At 49.0% G+C, this 21738-nt stretch overlaps 1 protein-coding gene across 2 annotated transcripts in view; it reads right to left on the bottom strand.

Annotated features, from left to right (window-relative positions):
* IL10RB (interleukin 10 receptor subunit beta) overlaps positions 1-21732 on the bottom strand; it is a 23658-nt gene extending 1926 nt beyond the window's left edge. Inside the window, exons 1-6 of one of the 2 annotated variants that reach the window (XM_007115926.4) lie at positions 21588-21732; positions 20187-20310; positions 16680-16837; positions 15252-15352; positions 10729-10876; positions 6551-6708 (exon numbers count right to left, since the gene is read on the bottom strand). In XM_007115926.4, the coding sequence (XP_007115988.1) occupies positions 6551-6708; positions 10729-10876; positions 15252-15352; positions 16680-16837; positions 20187-20310; positions 21588-21636 (738 nt within the window). In that variant the 5' untranslated portion in view covers positions 21637-21732. Of the gene's footprint in view, positions 1-6550; positions 6709-10728; positions 10877-15251; positions 15419-16679; positions 16838-20186; positions 20311-21587 lie in introns of both variants that reach the window. The other variant, XM_007115925.4, reaches the window with a different exon arrangement.
* Between the last annotated feature and the right edge of the window lie 6 nt (positions 21733-21738).

The following is a 21738-nucleotide window of genomic DNA, read 5'->3' as shown; positions in this document are numbered from 1 at the left end:
ATGTGGGATCCTCCCGGACCGGGGCGCGAAGCCGGTTCCCCTGCATCGGCAGGCGGACGCGCAACCACTGCGCCACCAGGGAAACCCCTGTTTCTAGAGTTTTTGATGATGGCCATTCTGACCGGTGCGAGATGATATCTCATTGTAGTTTTGATTTGCATTTCTCTAATGATTAATGATGTTGAGCATTCTTTCATGTGTTTGTTGGGCTCACAGTTTTATACAGAACTCCTGGCTGGAAAAACACTGTTTTAAAAAAATGTGACAATAACAGTATGACACTTCCTCAAAAAATTAAAAATAGAATTACCATATGATCCAGCAATTCCACTTCTGGGTACAAAGATGGAAGCGGTCCAAGGGCCCATCCATGGAGGGCTGGATAAACAGAATGTGGTCTAGCCATACAATGGAATATTTTCTGCCTCAAAATGTAACGAAGTTGATACATGCTACAACATGGGTGAACCTTACGCTAAGTGAAATATGCCAGACAGAAAAGGACAAATGGTGCAGGATTCCACTTACACGAGGTACCTAGACTACGCAAATTCACAGACAGAAAGTGACGGTGGTGGCCGGGGCCAGGGGGAGAAGGGAGATGGGGAGGTTGGTTTATCGGATACAGTTTCTGTCCTGCAAGATGAAAGGAGTCCTGTGACTGGAAGGTGGTGATGGTTGTACAACAGTGTAAATGTACTTAACACCACTGAACTGGACGCTTAAAAGTGGGTAAGGTGGTAAATTTTATGATATGTGTATTTTACCACAATTTTTAAAATGCGACAATAAACCTGCATCTCATTTGCTAAGTGATCACAGGTGCCCCTCTGAGAGCTCCTCTTGTAAACCCAGAGGGAGACTTTTAGGATGATCCCGATGCTGTGGGGCTGATGCAGCCTGGGCATCCTTGCCTCTAGGAAGCAGGGATGCTGTGAGCACGGGGTAGATGTGTCTTGGAATAACAGTCACTCTCCTGTGCGTCCTCAGGCTGAGTTGGGGGCCCTCTATGGTGCTCCCCAGCAGCTTGTGTGTCTCTCTGTTTCAGCCCTCAGCTCCGTGGCGTCCAGTGTGGCAGCCACCAGCCACTTGAAACCTGGCTGGTCTGGATCTACGTGTGCTGGAGGTGTAAAACACATACCTGATTTTGAAGACTTCGTATGAAAAAGAGAAATGTAAATATTTCAACAATTGAAAAAAAATAATTGAGTGCATGTTGAAATGATATTTGGGATGTACTGGGTTGCATAAAATGTATTATTAATATTAATTTCCTCCGTTCCTTTTTACTTTAAAAATAACTGCGGCTACTAGCAAATTTAAAATCTATGTGCTCTGTTTCCATCTAGCCCGTTTTACGAACGATGACTCCTCACGGAGCGTCCCTCCCAGCATAAGGGCTAGTTACAGACAGGAACCAATCATCCTTGTCACTCCAACACTTCAACCGCGGTGATGCCCATGTATGTTTCCTGAAATATCTGCTGAGTGCACGTTCTGCACTTTTCATCCTTGTAGGTTCACCGGGGCTCTTAATCTTCAGGACGAGGTGCAGAAACATTCCTTAAAGCGTGGCATTTTTAACTTCTTCCTCTCAGTTGGTTCCACCTTTAAGGGATCAGCTAAGCCTTCTGAAAGTAATTTCCATACCTCAGCCCTCTGAGACGACTTAACCTAAATTCTACCCTCCCCCACCCCCATCAGCCGACAGAAGGGAAAGGCAGGGGTCAGAGGAATTTCGCCCAGATCCGCTGTGCAAAGGCGGTAGCTGGGGGGAGGACGGACCTCCCCAAATGCTCCCATCCAGCAGAGCCACGGGAACAGACTGGAAGCTACCCTTGACTCTCCTGGGAGACAGGAGAGGAGAGAACAAAGCAAGATGCGCTAAATGTCAAGAAAGCGAAGAGCAGGCTGGTGGCAGGCTCAGTGTATCCGTGGTGGGTAAACCTCCCTATGGCTTTTTCAACTAAAAGTCTCCATCCCCAGCAAATCTCCCTCAACTCAAAATTATCCTCTGGGCCATGGTTAATGAATTCTCTGCATTTTGAGTCAAACTGGAGAATTTCATGATCTGAGGACCCTGATCTGCTCACGGGTTCCTGGCGCTTCCTTCGCCCTCACTCCGCTGGCCCCTCTCCAGCCTCCCCCGCCGCCCACCCATATTTCTCACTGGTCCACACTCAAGCCTGCCAAGTCTTCCAGCCTTGGAGGCCAGAGCTCCTGCCAACTGACCCCTTAATTAAACTCGTCTCTGGCTTTGATTTGCCCGATACCACATTGTTGTCCCATCTGTCCTTTCCTGTCTGATGAGTCCCTTTGATGGTGAAGCCAGAAGCAAAAAAGCAGGTGCATAGTTTTGCTTCCTCTTGGCTCTCCATTTACAGAACACCTCCTACGCAGAGCAGAGGGCCCGCCCCTCTTTGTTCTTCCTGCTGCGAATACGGCTTCTCAGAAGTGCACCTCTAGAAGATGCGTGTCTCATCCTGGTGCTGCAGTCTCTGGCCGCTCTCAATCTCTTGCCTACAGTCACGCGGTCCACTTTCTGTCCACGTCAGGAGCTGCGCTGCCCACACTTGTTCACTGGAGCTGAAACAGCTCCCAGCCAAGTCCCTGTCCAGGAACTGCCCTCCGCAGCAGGGAGCTGCCTTGTACGAGTACTTCCCAGGGGCAGCCCGGACAATGGACTGGCCGGTGCGGGAACGAAGGCCCGACGTCAGCTACCACGACAACACGTTAACAGGCCCAGGAAAGCAAGAAGCGGCAAGGCCTCCCTAAGACACGCACTTCAGAGGGTGGGGAACTCACCCTGTGAAGAGTCAGGGACCTGTCACATCAGTTTTAGGGATACCACGGAATAGGGAATGCCAGGACATCCTCTCCAAAGGAAGGGACCGTTATTGTGTCTTACCCGCCATCCCTACCAGGGAAGCACGATGCGAGGTGGGCCTCTTTGGGTTCTGGGGGGCGGCACGTTCCACACCAGGAATACGGCTCCTGGTGTGAGTTGATACAGAAGGCCGCCGGCTCTGAGGGGGGCCTGGAGCGGGAAAGGGCCCCAAAGAGGGTACGGGCTTTGGACCAAGCCATCCTAGCCACACCTCACGCCTGCTAATGCCGGGGTACGAAGGCCCGGCCTCATCTCCCAGTGACATCTCAGCTGAACCCAGTGAACGTGAAGAGGCCGTGAGACCCGGCTGACCCTTGGAGGGTCTGTGGTGGGAAAAGAGGTTGAGTGGAGTTTATGGCAAATCCGAAGAGGAGAGTCACTGTGCGACCACTACAGTTCTGAGGCCAGGCTGGCCGCCTGCAGCCAAGAGTTATACCCTGTTTGGAAACAGCTCTGGGAGTATTGGCCATGGGGACTTGGGAGAGACAGAGCCTTGGGCCACAGGACACCAGGTGACCGTGCCACCTAGAAGTGACCCTCACGAGGCCTGTCAGACGCACCAGGTCCCGAGGTGGGGCCAGAGGGCACACGTGCAGGCGGCCCGGCGGCCCCTGCACCCACCCCTGCTGCACCAGCACACCTGCCTCTGCTCACACCATGACTGCGCCGGGGGGCGGGTCCTCATGACCGGGAGAAGCAGGAAGAGGCCAAACGTGGCTCACAGGGAGGTCAGCGCGGCCCACAGCTGCACTGGAGCCCCAGCTGGGGGCCCTGACGGCAGCAGGGGGAAAGCTCCCAACAGGCAGGGCTCCGGGCCGTGCGTCTGCTCGTCCCCTTCATGTGGAAGGAAAAGCGGCCCAAGATCAGGTACTCATGGAACCCGAGGCAGGGGCCGACGGCGAGGCTGGTGGTCAGGGGCCAGAGGAAGGGAGGCTGGAGGGCCAGCACAGGGGCGTCTGGAAAGAGGCGTGTGGATGGACTACGGGAGCAGCTCCAAGTGGGGAGGTCTCCGGGCCACATGTGAACTCCGAGACCCAGAGCGGGGCCCTCTGCCAGTGGAGCTCTGTCAGGCCTCAGCAGTGCCGGCCACGGCCCTGCAGGATAGCGACAGCCAGTCATTCCCGAAACAGGCGTCAACTCCAGTCAGAGTGCACTGGTGCCCCTTCCAGAGTCCACGCCTCAGAATGTGACTTTATTTGGAGATCGGTCCTTACAGAGGTAATCAAGTTAAAGGAGCTCATTAGGGTGGGCCCTGATCTGATCTGAGGAGATCTGGACACAGATGGGAGAACGCCATGCGAAGATGAAGGCAGAGATAGGGGGGTGCTTCTACAAACTAAGGAACCAAAGGCTGCCAGCAACCACCAGCAGCCTGGGGAACGACCTGGAACGGCTTCTCCCTCACAGCCCTTGGAAGGAACTGACCGTGCCGACACCTGCATCTTGGACTTGCAGCTTCCAGGACCTTGAGACAGTACGTGTCTGTGGTTTAAGCCGCCCAGAGTGTGGTACTCTGTTATGGTGGCCCATGCTGACCCACACAGACCTCACATTACATCACGTCAGGTCATGGGACCCGGTGACAGCAGAGGAGGCCAGGAGTGCAATGCCCTGATGGTACTGCACGCTGGGCCACCCACCCAGCGTCTGCCAGCCTGGAAGGATGACGGCTGGCCCGCTGAAGGTACGGGGGTAGCTGGGGCTTGGGGAGTGGTGCCAGCTTGGAGACGGTGCCCTGTGAGGACCGGGCATTGTCTTCCAGCACCAGGCATGCACTGAGAATCTATGACAGTATGTGACAGTGTGTCCCCAGGAAGTAGAGTACAGGCGTTCAGGGACCAAGGGGTAGAAGCAGGAGTGGCCCTGCCTGCCATCTCTCCCGCTGACCCACTTGGGGAACTGGTATCCATGCAATCTTAGGCTCTGTGAGCTCAGAGCAGGGGTCAGCAAGCTATGGCCCACGGGCCGAAACCATGTTTCTTTGTATGGCTCAGGAGTTAAGAACGGTTTTAGAGTTGTAAGTGATGCCATTTAAGTGGTTACATAAGTATCTACATAATATCTCAATCTTGGTCTCAAAGCCTAAAACAGTTACTATCCCAGTAGGGGACGTTTTCACCAGGAGACACAGTAGGGATCCCATCGAACTTTAAGTGACAGCTGCCACCTCGTCATGCCAGGATCCTTGTGCCAAGAAACTAGCCAGCAAGGAAAGGAGTCACCACACGGGTCATCAGGAGGAGAAAAGGCTGCTGCTACATGATGGGGGCACCCAGCTGGGTGGTGGGGCATCTCATGATATTGGGACTTCCCCTACCCAATTCTGATGGCAAGTAGGTAAGCACAAGCGCCCAGATCTCTGGTGTCCTGTGACCAGGGGCTCAGTCCTCGCAGAGCAGAGGGTCTGAGTCACCCCATCAGGTCAGTAGCCTACGTCAGCAGCGGCTGGTCAGGGGAGAGGGGCCTCTAGAAGGGAGAGCCGAGCAGCGGCTGTTACTTGTGCCCGTGGGACCAGCTGCAGTGATGGGGCTGGACCTTGTTCCGTTAACCTTCCTCTTGTAACCTTCCCCGGGGGGAAGAGATTGACTTAGCTCCTCGAGAAGCTGCGCCCCTGGGTCCCGGTGGTTTACGGTGTGGGCTGGAGTGGACGCTGCAATGCGCCACCCAGATGTCCTTCAGGAAGGAGGAACGTGCTCCCCTGGCTGCTGGGAGTGGGGCTGCCTCCCCGCTGAGTGTCTCCCCCAAGGTTCCCGGGGCTGAAGGAGCTGCCACATCTAGTTACACCTCCTTGCTGGGGGCGCCCACACCTAGCCCAAGGGTAATGTGGGCCCGCAGGCCCTCTAGCCTCAGCCCTGGACATCTCTAAAGAGCCACCCCAGCTCCAGAGCCCCTGCAGGACTGGCATCATATCCCTCATCCCATCCTGCCGCCCTCTCTCCCGCAGAGGTGTTACTCCCAAGGCTACCTCCACTAAGACTTCTGAATGCATATCTCCATTTTAGAGTCTGTTTCCTGGGGAATGAGACCAAAGACAGGATCACTGGGGGCTGAGCCTGGCCTATTTTCATTTCTAAGTGTGAGGGTATAGCCAGGATGATTTCATTTCTTAAGGCCACTTCCGTCCTACAGTCTCTATCCAGGTACATCCTTTCTTCCTCCCAAACCTTTTGAAAATAGCTTTCTTGAAAAAAAAAATGGCTTTCCTAAAGTCTCGGACACACATCCCATAATTTCACTCGCTCTCAGATATCCCACAACTGAAACCGCTCTTGCCCCTCCTCCCATCCTCTGCCCATGGCTGTTCGCTGGCACTCAGCCTACAGTTTTCCCTCTCTCATCTTTTCTGCTCCGAGCTCTGCTTTATCTCTTCCTGTCCCAGGACCATCACCTTTGCTCCCTGATGACTTGGGGCTCGGGGCAGGGAAGGTCGGAGAAGGAACAACGTCCAGCTTGGAGGGCGGGATTCGGAAAACAAACCCCCTCCCGTAGGGCTGTTCCGTGAGCTCAGACTTCCCTGAAGTGGCACCAGGGATGGGACCAGCGTGCAAGGTGTGTGTCATTCTCCAGGAAACCACGCTGTGCTGAGTTAGGCGGCCCTGACTTAGAAGGACAACTTCCGGTCAGCGTTTTCGAATCCACATCTGGCTCCATCCTACTACCTACCTCTTTCAGGTGCTGTGGAAGAGAATTCCTCGGGGGGATGGCATGCTTGGCCTTCTTGTAAACGCACCGCAGCAAGACGAAGCAGCCAACGAGCAACAGGAGGGCGGCGCATACCGAGGCTCCCAGGACCCCGGCCGCGATCCAGGAGGGGGTGATTTCTGCAGGGACAAGGGGCTGGGTCATGTTCTTATCATGCACAGATTGGGTGACAGTGCCCGTAACACTGTTTTCACCATCACAATCCAATGGTAACGCCTGACCGTTGGAGGGACCCACACATTTGTCTCGGAAGGCGTGAGGAGGAAAACCCGGCAGCTGTTCGAGGGTCCAGAGGTTTCCAAGTCTCACCCTTTCCTGTCTTCCTCCAAGTTGGGTTTCTGGCATGACTGCTGATACACACAAAAAGCAGCAGCCGCAAAAACTCTGATCCACCTTATCTACTCACAGGGTAGCAATCAGCTCCCTGATGGGGATAAAGCTCTTCTGCCTTGAAGCGGAAAACGGGACTCCCTGGGCACCAGAGCCCCAGTGAAACACACGCGCTACAGAGCTCTGAACTGAGAACTGCACAGATGACCCCACCTGATACCCTGCACTCAGAGACCTCCCCAACAGCTAGTGTGGTCGCCAGCAGCCTAAGGCTGAGCTCTGGGACCACCCAGCACCCCCTTGAGCTCCTCTCTGGAAAAACTCAAGGCTACCAAAAGAATTCACCTTTGTTCTGCCAACTCTTGACCTTCCTTTCTTAGTGCATTTTCACAAAAAGCTCGGGACTGTAAATCTTTCCTCTGTCCCTTTGGGACCTATATGTATCTCTTACAACCAAGGAATATGTATCTCCTACAACCAAGGAGCGTCTTTCTCAAGGACCTGAAAGCCATTTCTTGGAAATGTCATCATCGGGAAGGAGCGAGCCCCCGTCTAAGAGTTCCAGTGGGACCTACCCTGGCATGGTTGGTGACACTATGATGAACCCCTGGGGGACAGTGCCTGGGTCTCCTTGGGTCTCCAACCCAGACATTTTAGCATCTTAGACAAGGACATTCGACAGGCACACCTGGTTGATGGTGACAAAATTCAAAGGATGCTTTTGTGACTCACCAAGATGGGGAAATGGGGAAGGAGAGCAGACACTGTTTTACACGGGCTGTGAACTGTGCGAGAATCTAGTGATCAACACCCTCTATATAAGGCTCTCTAACTTGTTTCCGTCTGTCTGATCATGCTGTCAGGTGGACTCCCTTTCTGTTTCACCCACAGGGAAATCGTGCCTTCGCTTACCTATGGGATTAATCTGTAGGCAGTGGGCTTAGATGTTACTTCCTTCCTGTCATTTACTAGCTGAGCAACTTTGGGCAAGTTACTTCACCTCTCTGGACCTTCATCTTCCGTCTCTGAAAGGGGAGAAGAGCCTTTCAATGCTCTCATTGAAAACTTGTGAGGTTTAAATGAGAGAACTATGTTTAAAAAAACCTAAAATGATGTTTGACAAAAGCAGATTTTCAGTGGGCTATACTTTTCCTTTCCTTTTTAAAAAAAATTTATTTATTTATTTATTTTTGGCTGCGTTGGGTCTTCGTTGCTGCACACAGGCTTTCTCTAGTTGGGGCGAGCGGGGGCTACTCTTCACCGTGGTGCGCGGGCTTCTCATTGCGGTGGGTTCTCTTGCTGCGGAGCATGGGCTCTAGGCACGCGGGCTTCAGTAGTTGTGGCACGTGGGCTCAGTAGTTGCGGCATGTGGGCTCAGTAGTTGTGGCACGTGGGCTCTAGAGCCCAGGCTCAGTAGTTGTAGCACATGGGCTTAGTTGCTCCGTGGCATGTGGGATCTTCCCGGACCAGGGACTGAACCCGTGTCCCCTGCATTGGCAGGCGGATTCTTAACCACTGAGCCACCAGGGAAGCCCTACTTTTCCTTTTCTTTTAAAAAATGTTTGGATTTTGTCAGTTAATGGGTGATCACTTAAGAGTCACGACATATTTGAAATAGTTCTCTTTTCGGTCAAAGTGTGTGCCTCATGCCATGTTTCATGATATAAACCTTAAGGAATATTTGAATGTATGATTTTAATAATGTCCTTATTAATGACGGTAATGACATCTAACCCATATCGCGGTCTCACTCTGTGCCTGGTGCTGTCCTGGGTGACACCCTTTGATTCCCCTCATTTTGCAGACGAGGCGGCCAAGGCACCAGGCAGTTCAGGATGCGCCCCACACCACTCGTTACGCTGGAGTTCACAGCAGGGAAGGACGGGACACAGGACAACCGGGCATGTCCTCAGGCTTGGGGAAGGCGGTTGGCAGGTGTTTAGAGGAAAGAGGGATGATTCCAAGCTCAGGGATTCTAGTGATTCAAGCTGGATGGGGATTCCCAAAGCCCAGAATTCTGATTCAAGCACAGATGATTCACGAAAGGAGTAAAAAGATAAGCTCTTGTTATTTAATAGTGCGGTTGAGAGGCTTAGCCATGGCAGGAGGAGCACAGGCAAGTCGACTCAGCCTCAGGTAGAGGCGTGGCACCGGACGGGGAACTACAGAAAAAGAAAGGAGACGACAGAGGATTCCCTCCAGAGAGACAGCAAGACTTTCCATCTTCTACATGGCTCTGCATTCCTGAGAAAATTTGCTTAATATGATTGTAGAACAGCTTCGGATGGCACTGAAAAGATCACGTGCCTGGGTGAGGTGAAAGATTCCTAGATTCAGGCAAGTAATTTGTGCATTTACGAAACGAGGGGAAAAAACCCAACAACAAGAAGATTCAGGAAACTCCAGGCTGGAAAGCTTGATGTGATACCAGGAAAAATTACAAACATTCTGGAATGGACGGTTAAGTGGCTAATTACAAATACTTACGAAAGATAAGGACAATAACAAAAAATAATAACATGAGGGCACCGAGAAGAAATTAGCTCAAGGTGGCTGCCTTTCCTTTTTTGGATAGGGTTACTTGTCGGTAAATTATGGCACATTATGGGCTGGTTTTTCCCAAGCTGTTTTCCTTGGAATGCTCATCCTCAAAAAAGATGTTGAAAGATCAAGTATGCTAAAAATGCTAATATATACGGTGACTTTTCTGAGAGAGAAATGCGGCGTACCATCATTTCCAAGCACATCTGACTACCGGGCTCTCGTTTTGAGAAATATCCCATAATCACTCATGGGACACAGTTGTGACAATGCTGCACTTGGCATTGGGTGTCAATTTCAGCTGACATTTGCCCAAGTCTTTCATGGTGACTTTGTGGACAGGAAAACAAAATAGCTTACATAATGGTCCACTATATTCAGATGGATTGGTGACCAGTAAGCAACTAGGTAAGGGGTCTAGAGGAAGGTATGTCCTAGACACACCAACAGTTTAAACAACAAACTGGTAAGGATCCTGAACCTCCCACCAGCAAATCAGTTGATGAGACAAAGCAAAACAGGGAGAGAAATACGTGCAATGACAAAACCCAACATTCACGAATAACTTGCTAAGCAGAAATGATCAATCACTGTGATGGCAGCACTGCAATTGCCTCAGAACTGCAGTGACACAGAAGATGAAAAGTTTTGCTCTCTCTCTGGAGGGAATTCTTTATTACTCTCCTTTGTATTTCTGTAGCCCCCAGATCAGCACCTGGCTTCCAGGAGGGCCTCCGTAACTGAAAATGGTCAGGAGCGGACCTGCATGTATGCATCCTTTTGCGGTCTGAGCTGGCGGAACCTCTGGACATCTTTAAGTAACAAAAAGGCCCCCAAAGGCCTGACGTTTGTACACAGACATCTAGGCCACAAGTTTTTATCATTCTGTACGCCAATGCAATGCATCTGTACAAAATTACTCAGTGTCTAGGCCAACTGGTACCCTCCCCCTCCCTCTTTTCCTCCTTCCCTTCCTCCTTCCCCATGTTTTTTGTTTTAAGAAACACCAAGCACGGAGGCACTCTGCTAGACACTGGGGTATACATCATATGTGGGGGACTGTGTGGAGGTCCTGAATTCACGAGGAACCCTAAAACCAGCTTGCTGAGGACACTGAAGGGGTTAGGACTCCGCGCTTCCACTTCAGGGGGCGTGGGTTCGATCCCTGGTCGGGGGACTAAGGTCCCACAAGCTGCGTGGTGCCCCCCCCTTCAGAAAAAAGATGCTCAGAGGAGACAGAACTGCAGACGGTGCATCTCGAGACTCACCGTCAGCGGTTGTTTGCTCACAGACAGGCTCACTCCACTCCCCAGTTTTGTTCCGATCAAGAAGAAACCCTCGAACTTGAACACAGTAAGTTGTCTGTGACTCAAGGTTTCGGAGGACCTCGAAGTCATACTGACCAGTAACTGGAAACTAGTAACAGAGACAAAAATACGAACACGCCTCAGCAGTGAAGGGACGTCATCTTTTCTCCCCCCTCCCACCCCACACTTACTGGTTATAATCTTTCCTTCAGGCTCAAAATAGGAGGGTGAAGGAAGCAGGCACTCCTCCGGGGTCGTCTCAGGGGCCCCGGAGACCAATCTGAGGTCGGGGTGGGCAGGGCAAGGACTGACCTCGGTCCTGCTAAACGACCCCATGCCCTGAATTACCCAGTTTAAATGACACGCAAGCCATCCCACTTCCTTTTTTAAAAAAAAATAAACCAGTTGTATGGGTTGAATTTTGCCCCTCCCAAATTCGATGTTGAAGTCCTAACCCCTAGTACCTTCGAAAGTGACTTGGTTGGATAGAGGGTCTTTACAGATGTAATCAAGGTAAATGAGGTCATTAGTGTGGGCCCCAATCCAATACGACTGGTGTCCTTATAAGGAGAAAATTTAGACACAGACGTGCACACAGAATGCCACGTAAGGTTGAAGGCAGGGATTGGGGTGATGCCTCTATATACTAAGGACCCAAAGACTGCCAGCACCCACCAGAAGCTGGGCGAGAGGCCTGGAACAGATCCTTCCTCACGGTCCTTAGAAGGAACCAATCCTGCTGACACTTTGATCTTGGACTTCCAGCCTCTAGAACCTTGAGACAATACATTTCTGTTGTTTCATCCACCCAGTTTACGGTACTTTGTTAAAGCAGCCCTGGCGAATGAACACACCAGTCATCTACAGTAAGACTCAGTGTGATTTTCTGGCGAATGAACACACCAGTCATCTACAGTAAGACTCAGTGTGATTTTCTGGCGAATGAACACACCAGTCATCTACAGTAAGACTCAGTGTGATTTTCTGGCGAATGAACACACCAGTCATCTACAGTAAGACTCGGTGTGATTTTTTAAGTCCAGAGCAAGTTGCTGACAAGGCTGCCTGGGGGTCTCCTCTGAATCACTTCTCCATTCATGAACCTGAGCTGCCCGCCCCCAAGCAGCTCAACTCCCCTTGAGGGCACACCCCTCAGCCTAACTCTGGTGGGGGCATCCCAGACTCATCTTAGTTTAATTTAAATGTATCATAATTGATGATGTATTTCTGAATTTGAGAAACCAAAATAGTTTACAGCAAAATAAAGGGAATTAAAAGAGTACATACTGCCTGTATTTCCAGCATGGTTACAATTTCCTCACAGAAGGGCCTTATGAAAAATCTGTTACGTGAATAGGAGCTGCAATAGAAAGTGAGCACAGACTCTGTTTTTACTTTAGTAACTGGTTACTTTTCTTTGGGGGCTGGGCCTGCTGACAGCTTGATTCCTTTATTGTATAAGAAGCTAAGCTCACTGCAGGCGAGAATTGGATTTTACCAATTGAAAACATGAAGAGTACAGTATAACTTCTAATCATTAAAAGCAGAAATAAAAACAAAAAACCCCTGGCTTTCATTTCCAGGAACCCAATACTTCTAAAACCTTACGATACATTTTTTTCAAGGCTAAACTCAGAGGCTGACACGTCAGAAGCATACATGGAAGAGGGTGGCACGGATGTGAGGGCTTTTCTAGCCTTTTTTCGCTTCTGGACAACTTCTGATTTTATCTTCTCACTTTCTCCCATCAGGAAGAAAGAATTTCTGAAAGCTTTTAATACTCTTAGCTCTTCGACCTAATATGGCACTCTCTCAGAGACACCTGCATTCTAAAAGGGAACCATTTAATCTTATTTCTTTCAGGCTGCTGTAATAATACCAATGACTGGGTGGTTTATCAACATTTATTTCCCACAGTTTTGGAGGCTGGGAAGTGCAAGATCAAGGCACTGGCAGATCTGGTGTCTGAGGAGGGCCTGCTTCCTGGTCCATAGTTGGGTCTTCTCAGGAGTCCTCACATGGTGAAAGGGGCAAGGGAGCTCTCTGGGGCCTCCTTTATAAGGGCACTAATCCCATTCATGAGGGCTCCACCTTTATGACCTAATCACCTCCCAAAGGCTCCACTTCCTACTACCATCACATTGGGGATTAGGTTTCAAAGTATGAATTTGCAGGGGAGTGTGGGTGGGGTGGGGAGAGGGGGAAGGGAACGCAAAGGCTGAGTCTATAGCACCTATAAACTGGTAAAGGTGACCCTGCAGACGCAGTGAGGGAGGCACTGGGGAGCAGGCAGCCTTTCCAACACTCTGTGTGTCACACCAAAGTCTTCTACACCGAAGGCAGAGTGAAGGCACAAATGTGTAACCACATGCCTGTCCTGAGGGCATATTCTAGGTAAGAAGCTAAAGAGATAAACTGGGTTTTGAATTTCATGCCTGGGGCAGGAGGCACTCAGGCCTGGTTAACTGTGGAATCTGATCCTTAATCACAGTAGGCTGCTAGCTCCAGGAGTTATCTCCGCACCCCAGACTTCAGCGGGGACACTTGCATTTTTTTTTTTCACCTGAATTTTTTATTTTTATTTTTTTCCTCTTATAATCCCTTTATTTTATTTTATTTTTAACATCTTTATTGGAGTATAATTGCTTTACAATGGTGTGTTAGTTTCTGCTTTATAACAAAGTGAATCAGTTATACATATACATATGTTCCCATATCTCTTCCCTCTTGCGTCTCCCTCCCTCCCACCCTCCCTATCCCACCCCTCTAGGTGGTCACAAAGCACCAAGGTGATCTCCCTGTGCTATGCGGCTGCTTCCCACTAACACATATATATGGAATCTAAGAAAAAAAAAAAAACGGTCATGAAGAAGTTAGGGGTAAGACGGGAATAAAGACACAGACCTACTAGAGAATGGACTTGAGGATATGGGGAGGGGGAAGGGTAAGCTGTGACAACGTGAGAGAGTGGAACGGACATATATACACTACCAAACGTAAAATAGACACTTGCATTTGATAAGTGACCATAAAACTTTCCGTGTTGCTTCCTAGGCACACAAATCCTGGGGTCTTGACCATAAGCAAAATCATCTATTCTGTGAAGAAGGCAGGTACCCTGCGTCAGTTAACGAAGCATTTTTAAAAACTGAAGTATAGTTGATATACATACCTTATTGGTTTCAGGTGTGCAACATAGTGATCTGACATTTATATACGTTACGAATTGATCACAACAGAGCATTTTTTTGGGGGGGAAATTAACCTGAGATTTTTGGGGGGGCTACATAGTATCTACATACATATAAATTTAATTACATCATTCCTCAGACAATATACACGGGTGACCCTTTCTTCCCAAACGCTTGAGAATCAGTGATAAAATCAACATTTAATGCAGAGGAGATAACATACGCATAACTTAACTTACATAAAATATACGTTAAGTTAGTTTAGGACCACAGATGGCATTCAACTCAGAAGCACTAAGTGTAAGAGTTGACCAAAGATGAATGAACATAGCCTTAACATGTCTACACAAGGCGACGGGAACCTCACGTATTGACCCATACCCATTGTTCAGGTAACGGGACAAGCTTACTTTTTTCATTATGTCATTAAATTCCTCAACAATCCTATAAAGTAGGTTATTATCCCCACTTTATTAATGAAGCGGATTATATGCCCATTTTGCAGACCTGAGAAGCTGAGGTCAAGAATGTGACTAGAGTCACACAATGGCAGGGGCAACGCTCCAACAGGATCTTTCCACTCCCAGCCCATGTTGTGAAAGGCACTGTCCCTGGAAAAGGAGGAAAGCAATGGGGAAAAGTGGGGTCAGTCCAGTAAAATGTGACACCCACCATTCACCCAGGGCTGGGGCTGCCCTGGCCACGGAATTGACTATTCTGTGGTGTACTGGGGCCTCATGCCATGAAACGGTAGACATTCACTGATCACCTGACTCCGCTGACTCCAAGTTCCGCCAGCCAACAGCTGAGTCAGCTCTGCCTTCTCAGGCAACTTCCCTTTGGGGAGAGAAAGGCCTGAGCTCCTGCACCAGCACCCAGGAAGTCGGCTCTGTGCATTGCCCTTGTGGACTGGGAAGCATGACCTGACATACCGGCCATCCCCCACAATGGGAAGCTTCTGGAGCTCAAAGGACCAGGCCTGAGATCCTCTGGACCAGTGGTCCCCAACCTTTTTGGTACCAGGGACCGGTTTCGTGGAAGACAATTTTTCCAAGGACCAGGGGCAGGGGGGATGGTTTGGGGATGGTTCAAGCGCATTACATTTATTGTGCAGTTTATTTCTATTATTATGACATCAGCTCCGCCTCAGATCATCAGGCATTAGATCCTGGGGGTTGGGGACCCCTGCTCTGGACCATAAGGTGCTGCCACCTGGCAAAGCCTCCCTCCGACCAACACGGAGCAAAGGAGAGGGAGCTTACATCTGCAATGCATGTGATTCGCCGTGCTTACCTTTTCGTCAGAGCCATTTTTCCAATATTGCACATGATAAGTCCATGAGTTATAAATATTCCTCATGGTCCATGTTTCAGGTTCATTCTTAATTTTCGGGGCTAAGAAACGCATATGTAAAGAATTAGCAAGTGCTTCTACTTGGATTCTGGGAGGTCCGATAATGGCTAAGTATGAGAACAAAGCAAAATGACAATCAAAATTCACATGCTAAAAACATCAACATTTATTTTTCGTAACTGGGCAGACCAACTGGGCTACTGAAGTACTCTGCCCTGTGATACACTGCTGAGGTGATGTTGACAGACGTGGCTAAGGAGGATTCTTGGATTTTGTTTCTTAAAAAAAAAAAATAATCTTTTAATCTTTGCCTTCATTAATCAGGTTTAGTCCATTTATGTTTACTGTGATTTGATATATTTGGAATTGTTCCAACTACATTACTTTGTGTTTTCTGTAAAGACTCCCTTTTTTTTTTTTTTTTTTTTTTAAATGGCTTACTCCTCTCCTCTTTTTTTTCTTTCTGTTGGGTTGAATTTTCTTTATTTCCATTGCTGGGTTGGAAGCAACAGATGGTATTTCTATTTTTAGTGTTGAACCTATATAATTAAACCACTTTCCAGCAAATACATTTTCCAACAAAGTCTGAAACTAGATCTCCCGAGACCAGGGATTGAACCCATGTCCCCTGCATTGGCAGGCGGATTCTTAACCACTGTGCCACCAGGGAAGTCCTGGGCAATCCTTCTAATGCATCTCTCGATCTGCTCTTTGGAGGGCTGCACTTGAGTTTTGTTCATGAGATTCTTATCCTCCTTATTCTCTCAATTGCTATCTGGTGGTTTAAGTAGTTTTCAATTCCTGATGTTCTAACGATGTACATTTCATGACCTCTGGTGAGTCCCCATGACCTTCCAGCTCTAACCCGGGAATATTTCTTTCAATGCCAACCAGCCAGCCTGACCCAACCCATCTGCCATCGGCTGTATCCATCCCTCTGTCCTTCGTCCTGGGCCAGCTGGTCTTTCTGTCTCTACACCTGCCTAAAATCAGTCTTTGTTCTTCTGCTGATTGTATCACATTTCTTTAAGTCGTGATTCCAAACTGACTTCCTCCCCCAAAATTCAACACACAAATCCTTCTAGTTTTTCTCATTAACAGCACTGGCCCCAACTCGTTTTTACCCTCGAGGCATTAAAGTCATCAAATTTATATTTAATTATCTTATTGCTTTATGCCTATCCTGTCCTATCTCTCCCACAAACTTCTTTAAGCCCACAGCCCTCTTTATTACATTCCCTAAGCTCCCTGTGCAAGGCCATCCACTTGTGGGCACTGAAAGAATTCCTGCTGACGGGCCAACCAAAGGGGGAAATAATCAAGGCAAGATGATGACATAATAACAAAATAAAAACCAAGATGGCTTACTGTCATCCACAGGACAGAAGGTGATGTTTATCCAGTCTGAATGCTCGTCTTCAAATTGAGCCCTGACCCTCAAGGTGTGGTCACCATACTTGGAAAGACTTGAGAAATCACATTCCGTCAAGACAGTACTTGTGCATATATCTTGGAATTTCCTATAACTACAAAATCAGAAGAAATCATGAGAGTTCTAACCTCAGTCGCTCTGAGGCTGACTGGTGCTTTATTCTTCTGCTACCAAAGGATAATGGAGGATAACGAGAGAAGAATAAAGCAAATTCTTTACTGTCAATTTCAAAGAATACTATGTATCATTCATACGAGCATTTTCCAAACTGTGATCCATGGAACCTTAATGATCCTTGAGGTATCATAAGACATTTCAAAAATCATCCATCCCACAGTCAAACAATTTGGGGCAAAAACTGGGTGAGACATGAATAGGTGTCTGTCTTCACAACAGAACTGCTCAGAGACTTGCATATCCTAATAAAACATGTCTTTCCAAAAAGGGGTTGAGTATTCTACATATTTGACCAAGAAAGCTGCCTTCTTTGACTATGTATTTCTGAAACTTGTGGGGCATGGTTTGTGAAATGTTGATATTTACAGATTAGCCAAAATAAGAGTATCACAATGATTTCAAATAATGTCCTGTAAGCTGTTAGTTACGTAACTTGTTTAGTTACGCTGGAAAAATTATAAAATTCGTTGACCTCAGATCTCCAGCCCTGGCACCAACCCCTGAAGGGAGGGTGGCGGAAACATGAAGTGGAAGGAAAGGAATGTTTGCGAATGAATACCTACCAGGTGCGTGTAACTTAACCTCACAACAGCCAAAGGAGCTATAATTAGCTCCACCTGATGTAAGGAAATCCAGGCTCTGGTCTTGCAAAAAGTGAGAATTTTGTCTGACTGGCACCTTCCTGTCTTGGTGCCAAAACCAATCTGGCTACCCTAGGTGTCAGGTAGGGCACTGATTTCGCAGTATTATCTCATTGAATTTTCACAACCCCAGGAGGGCGGAACTGACATCACTCTTATTTTATAGATGAGGCACAGGCGTGGAGAGCCTAAGAAACTCCCCCACGGGACTTGGGTCTGCTTGACTTCAGAGCCCATTGCCTCAGGCATCACCCCACAGACCACTGCACTCTTAGGAGGCAGAGATAATTGGGCTTATGCTATTTCACTGTCTGCTTTTCTCACTTAATAGACCACAAACATTTCTCTAATCAATCAACTCTCCGTGGCTGCCTAACATCCCATCATTGGGGAAATCCAAGGGTCATTTCATGAAGGCGGTTTTCTCACATGCGGCCATTTCTTTCCATGCATTTAAACTAATGCATGAATTGGGTGGAACACAGTATTTCAAAAGTTGTTCTGCAATAACTTCCCTTTCACTAGGTCATTTTTTTTTTTTTTTTTTTTTTGTGGTACGCGGGCCTCACACTGTTGTGGCCTCTCCCGTTGCGGAGCACAGGCTCCGGACGCGCAGGCTCAGTGGCCATGGCTCACGGGCCCAGCCGCCCCGCGGCATGTGGGATCCTCCCAGACCGGGGCGCGAACCCGGTTCCCCTGCATCGGCAGGCGGACGCGCAACCACTGCGCCACCAGGGAAGCCCCCACTAGGTCATTTTTATTGTATCTACAGATGTTTTTCTTCCCATTAAGTAGCTAATAGGATCTATTCCCCATGTTTACATCTAATTGTTTTAGATGTTTCCATATTAAAATTACCAAGCCATCCTCTGAAGTCCCCTCCACCACCGGCCAGCCCTACCCAATGTACACATACAACAAGAGTTTGTGCTATGCAACTGCTCAGGTTAAACTCTAATCAGACCTTTTCCAGAGCCACAGAAGGGTAATCAGATTTTTCAGGAGCAAATTTCTTCCACACCCAGCATGTGTTTTGTTTTCCCCAGCACAGGCCATGTTTGGTCTGCACGTCTATGCTGAGGAGACCTGGAACCCAGGTATCCATTCTTGGTTATTGGGAGCTCTCATCTAAAAGACAAACACCTAAAACTAAACACCTCTACTCCAATGGCAAAGAAGCAAAGAACAGCAACAACAAGAAATAAACCACAGGGGAGAGGGACAGACAGAGAGGGAAGTTCATTTTCCACAGTGAAATCCCTAGAGCCATCAAGACAGAGTAGAGAAAACAGAGAGACGAAATTATAAAACCAGTCAGTGCTAGAAAATACGCCACAGGAGAAAAATAAATCTCAGAATGATGTTTATTAATTAAGTCCTTGGGGAAACTGACAAAACTGGAATATGGACTTCAAGGACTGGATCATTGGTGAAGCTACCAAATCTTGATAACTGTACCACAGCGATGTAAAAGGTTCTCCTTGCTCTTATGAAGTACACAATGAAATATTAAGGGGCAAAAGCAAGAAAATGTGGCGAACCTTAAAAATTGGTGAATATAGGCTCTTTGGAAGTTCTTTGTATTATACTTGAAATTTTGAAATGTTTTGTTACCTGGGAATTATTTCGAACTAAAAAGTTTAAAAAAAAATGTAAACGAGGATTATCGTATTCACCTTTCTGCTTCTCTGACCTGGCAGGCCTTGGATGTGTTCGTAAAATAAAGGCCGGGTGGCAGGAGTGTGGGATCCATGGCATCTGAGACCCCCAATTCCTCCCTCCTCACTGAAGGAGCTGCCTGCCTTTGACAAAGTTTCTGAGTCACACGGGAAGCAGGTGTGCGGCTCACTGGCCTTTGGCCCCCTGTCTGCAACTGGCTCAAAGGTGCATCATCTGCACCCCAGCCTGTGGTGTACAGTGGCAGGCTGCCAAGGGAGGGCTGGCACAGGGAAAAACCGACAGGCCGGGCAGGTCCTGGGAGGTCAGAGCACCACTGAGGCAATCGTGGTTGGTGATACCCCTCCTTCATAAGCGTCTGCCGTCTTCAGAGGGCACAGCCAACAGCCAGCAGCTGTCTTACATTCAATTTCAGAGTAACTGAGTGCCCACTATGCAAATGATCTGCACCCCTCCAGCACTGGGCTGTGCAGTTTATAACCTCCTGGGGGGGGGTCCGTGGTAAGTAAGCAAGGGGCTTCCTGCCTGCTTTGAATACCTCCGCTTTCTTGGATAGCTTCCACCGTTGACTTCCAGCAATACTACTCTAATAACTGGAAGATGGTCACCACTGGCATTTGTCTCTTCAAAAACATTCATAGTGACAAGCCTAATGTGTTCGCGTTGCGTCAGGCTGCCATGGTGGCCGATGACACTCACCACCTACGTGACAAAATGTCTGTCACACCATGAACCATCACACGGAAAGGGAAAAAGGATTTTACTTGTCTGTTTTCAGAGAACAGAGCTTTCACAAGAATTTCTGGGACAGAAAGAAGGCCAGGAGAGAGGCTCCCCCTGGGCTGTCAAGGTCACTGGGGTGACAGCAGTCAGACTCTCTCCTTGGTCTGGCCCAGTGACCAGCCCAGCCAAAGCCACCATCCTCTGCCAAGAGTGCCCCAGACTTACCTCTGGTACTGAGCTGTGAAAGTCAGATTCCCCTTGGGAAAAGCAGGTGACTCCCACTGTAGAATGTTCCTGAAATTAACTGAATTCATTCTGACATTTTCAGGAGGTGGCACCATTCCTAATGCTGTAAAAATAAAGGGAAAAAAGTTGGCAACTCTCTTCCTCTAAAAGGCTGTCCAAGAAAATAACCATATCCAATACTCAGGTCTTCCCTATGGCTCCAAGTCTTCAAATGGGCATGTGCGTGAAGGAGAGACATGCTTTAGCTGGGCTGAGGAGTCTGGATTGTCTCTGAAGAGAAGAAATTGCTAAGGGGAGGAGGATAGTAAGAGTGAAGTGGGGATGGCTAAGGGCGACCTGGATTTGGGTGGTGGTAGAAAGGTGTGAAGGGGTCGGTAGATGGATTTTAGATATGTTTCCAGAGGTATAACATCTAGGCTTCTTGATACATTTGGTGTGAAAAAGTAGATGTTAATATCCATTCCTGGCTTAAGCACCTGATGGCCTGACTGGGGCTGGGGACAGGGAAATCAAGAGTCCCAGTTTAGAATCTGCATTAGGTTTGAGATGCTGAAGGATACCTAAGTCGGAATATCAGAGACGGCTGGATGAATGAGCCTGGGGCACAGAATATAGGTTTGGGCTAGAGACAGAAATAGTTGTTACACTTTCTAATAGAAAATGCCAAACATACACAAAAGTACAGAGAAGAGTATATTAAACCGCCACCGGCCCATCACCCAACTGATGCCAACAGATATAAATCTGAGAGTTATGAGCCCATAGCTGGTATTTAATGCTAGAGTTCTGCTGATACCCGCCCCCCCCCCCCAAAGGAATAGTGTAGGGGAAGGAGAGAAGAGGGCCCGGGCATGAACTTGGCTGTATGGAGATCTGGTAGAGGGGGAGGATCCCAAACAGAAACAGGCTGGTAGGTAGGAGGGAAACCGGAGAGCAAGGTACCCTGGAAGGCCAGGTATGAGCTCATCAGAAAGGAAGGAAGGATCCATAGTGCTGTTTGAACCTGGGCTGGCAATTCAGAGCAGGACAGGAAGGGTTTCACTGGATTTAGAACGCAGAAACCATAGAGCTGCAGAGTTGAGGGGCAGAATTCAGATCTTGGGGTGCTGGGGACTTAGTGGGAGGCCCTGACGGCCCGCCCAGGCACTTAGTCACTTAGTGACTAGGCGCACTTAGTGCGCCTCTGGGGTCCGCTCAGGGGTCGTCTTTGGGCCATCGCTGCCCAGCGTCGTAGCCGGGCCTCCTGGTTCCCGTCGGGACGCAGCGCCACGGCGGGGCCGGGTCCCCGCGCAGGCAGCCCGGCTTGGGAAGAGCGCTAGGCGCGCGATTGAGCCGACACTCCGGAGAATGCCCGGCGTCCCCTCCCCGCAGACCCCTCACCTGACACCAGGAGGCAGCCCCCCAGCCAGCTCCGGAGGCTCTGCGCCATGGTCGCGCATGGAGCCCGGGAGGGCGCTCGGGCGGCCGCGGGCAGCCGCGGGGCACCGGGGTACGTGCCCCTACGCCCGCTTCCGCGCCAGCGTAGGGGAGC

Source organism: Physeter macrocephalus, unplaced genomic scaffold (genome assembly GCF_002837175.3).
Source record: "Physeter macrocephalus isolate SW-GA unplaced genomic scaffold, ASM283717v5 random_1146, whole genome shotgun sequence".
Classification (NCBI taxonomy): domain Eukaryota; kingdom Metazoa; phylum Chordata; class Mammalia; order Artiodactyla; family Physeteridae; genus Physeter; species Physeter macrocephalus.
This window is presented reverse-complemented; position numbering and strand designations above follow the sequence as displayed.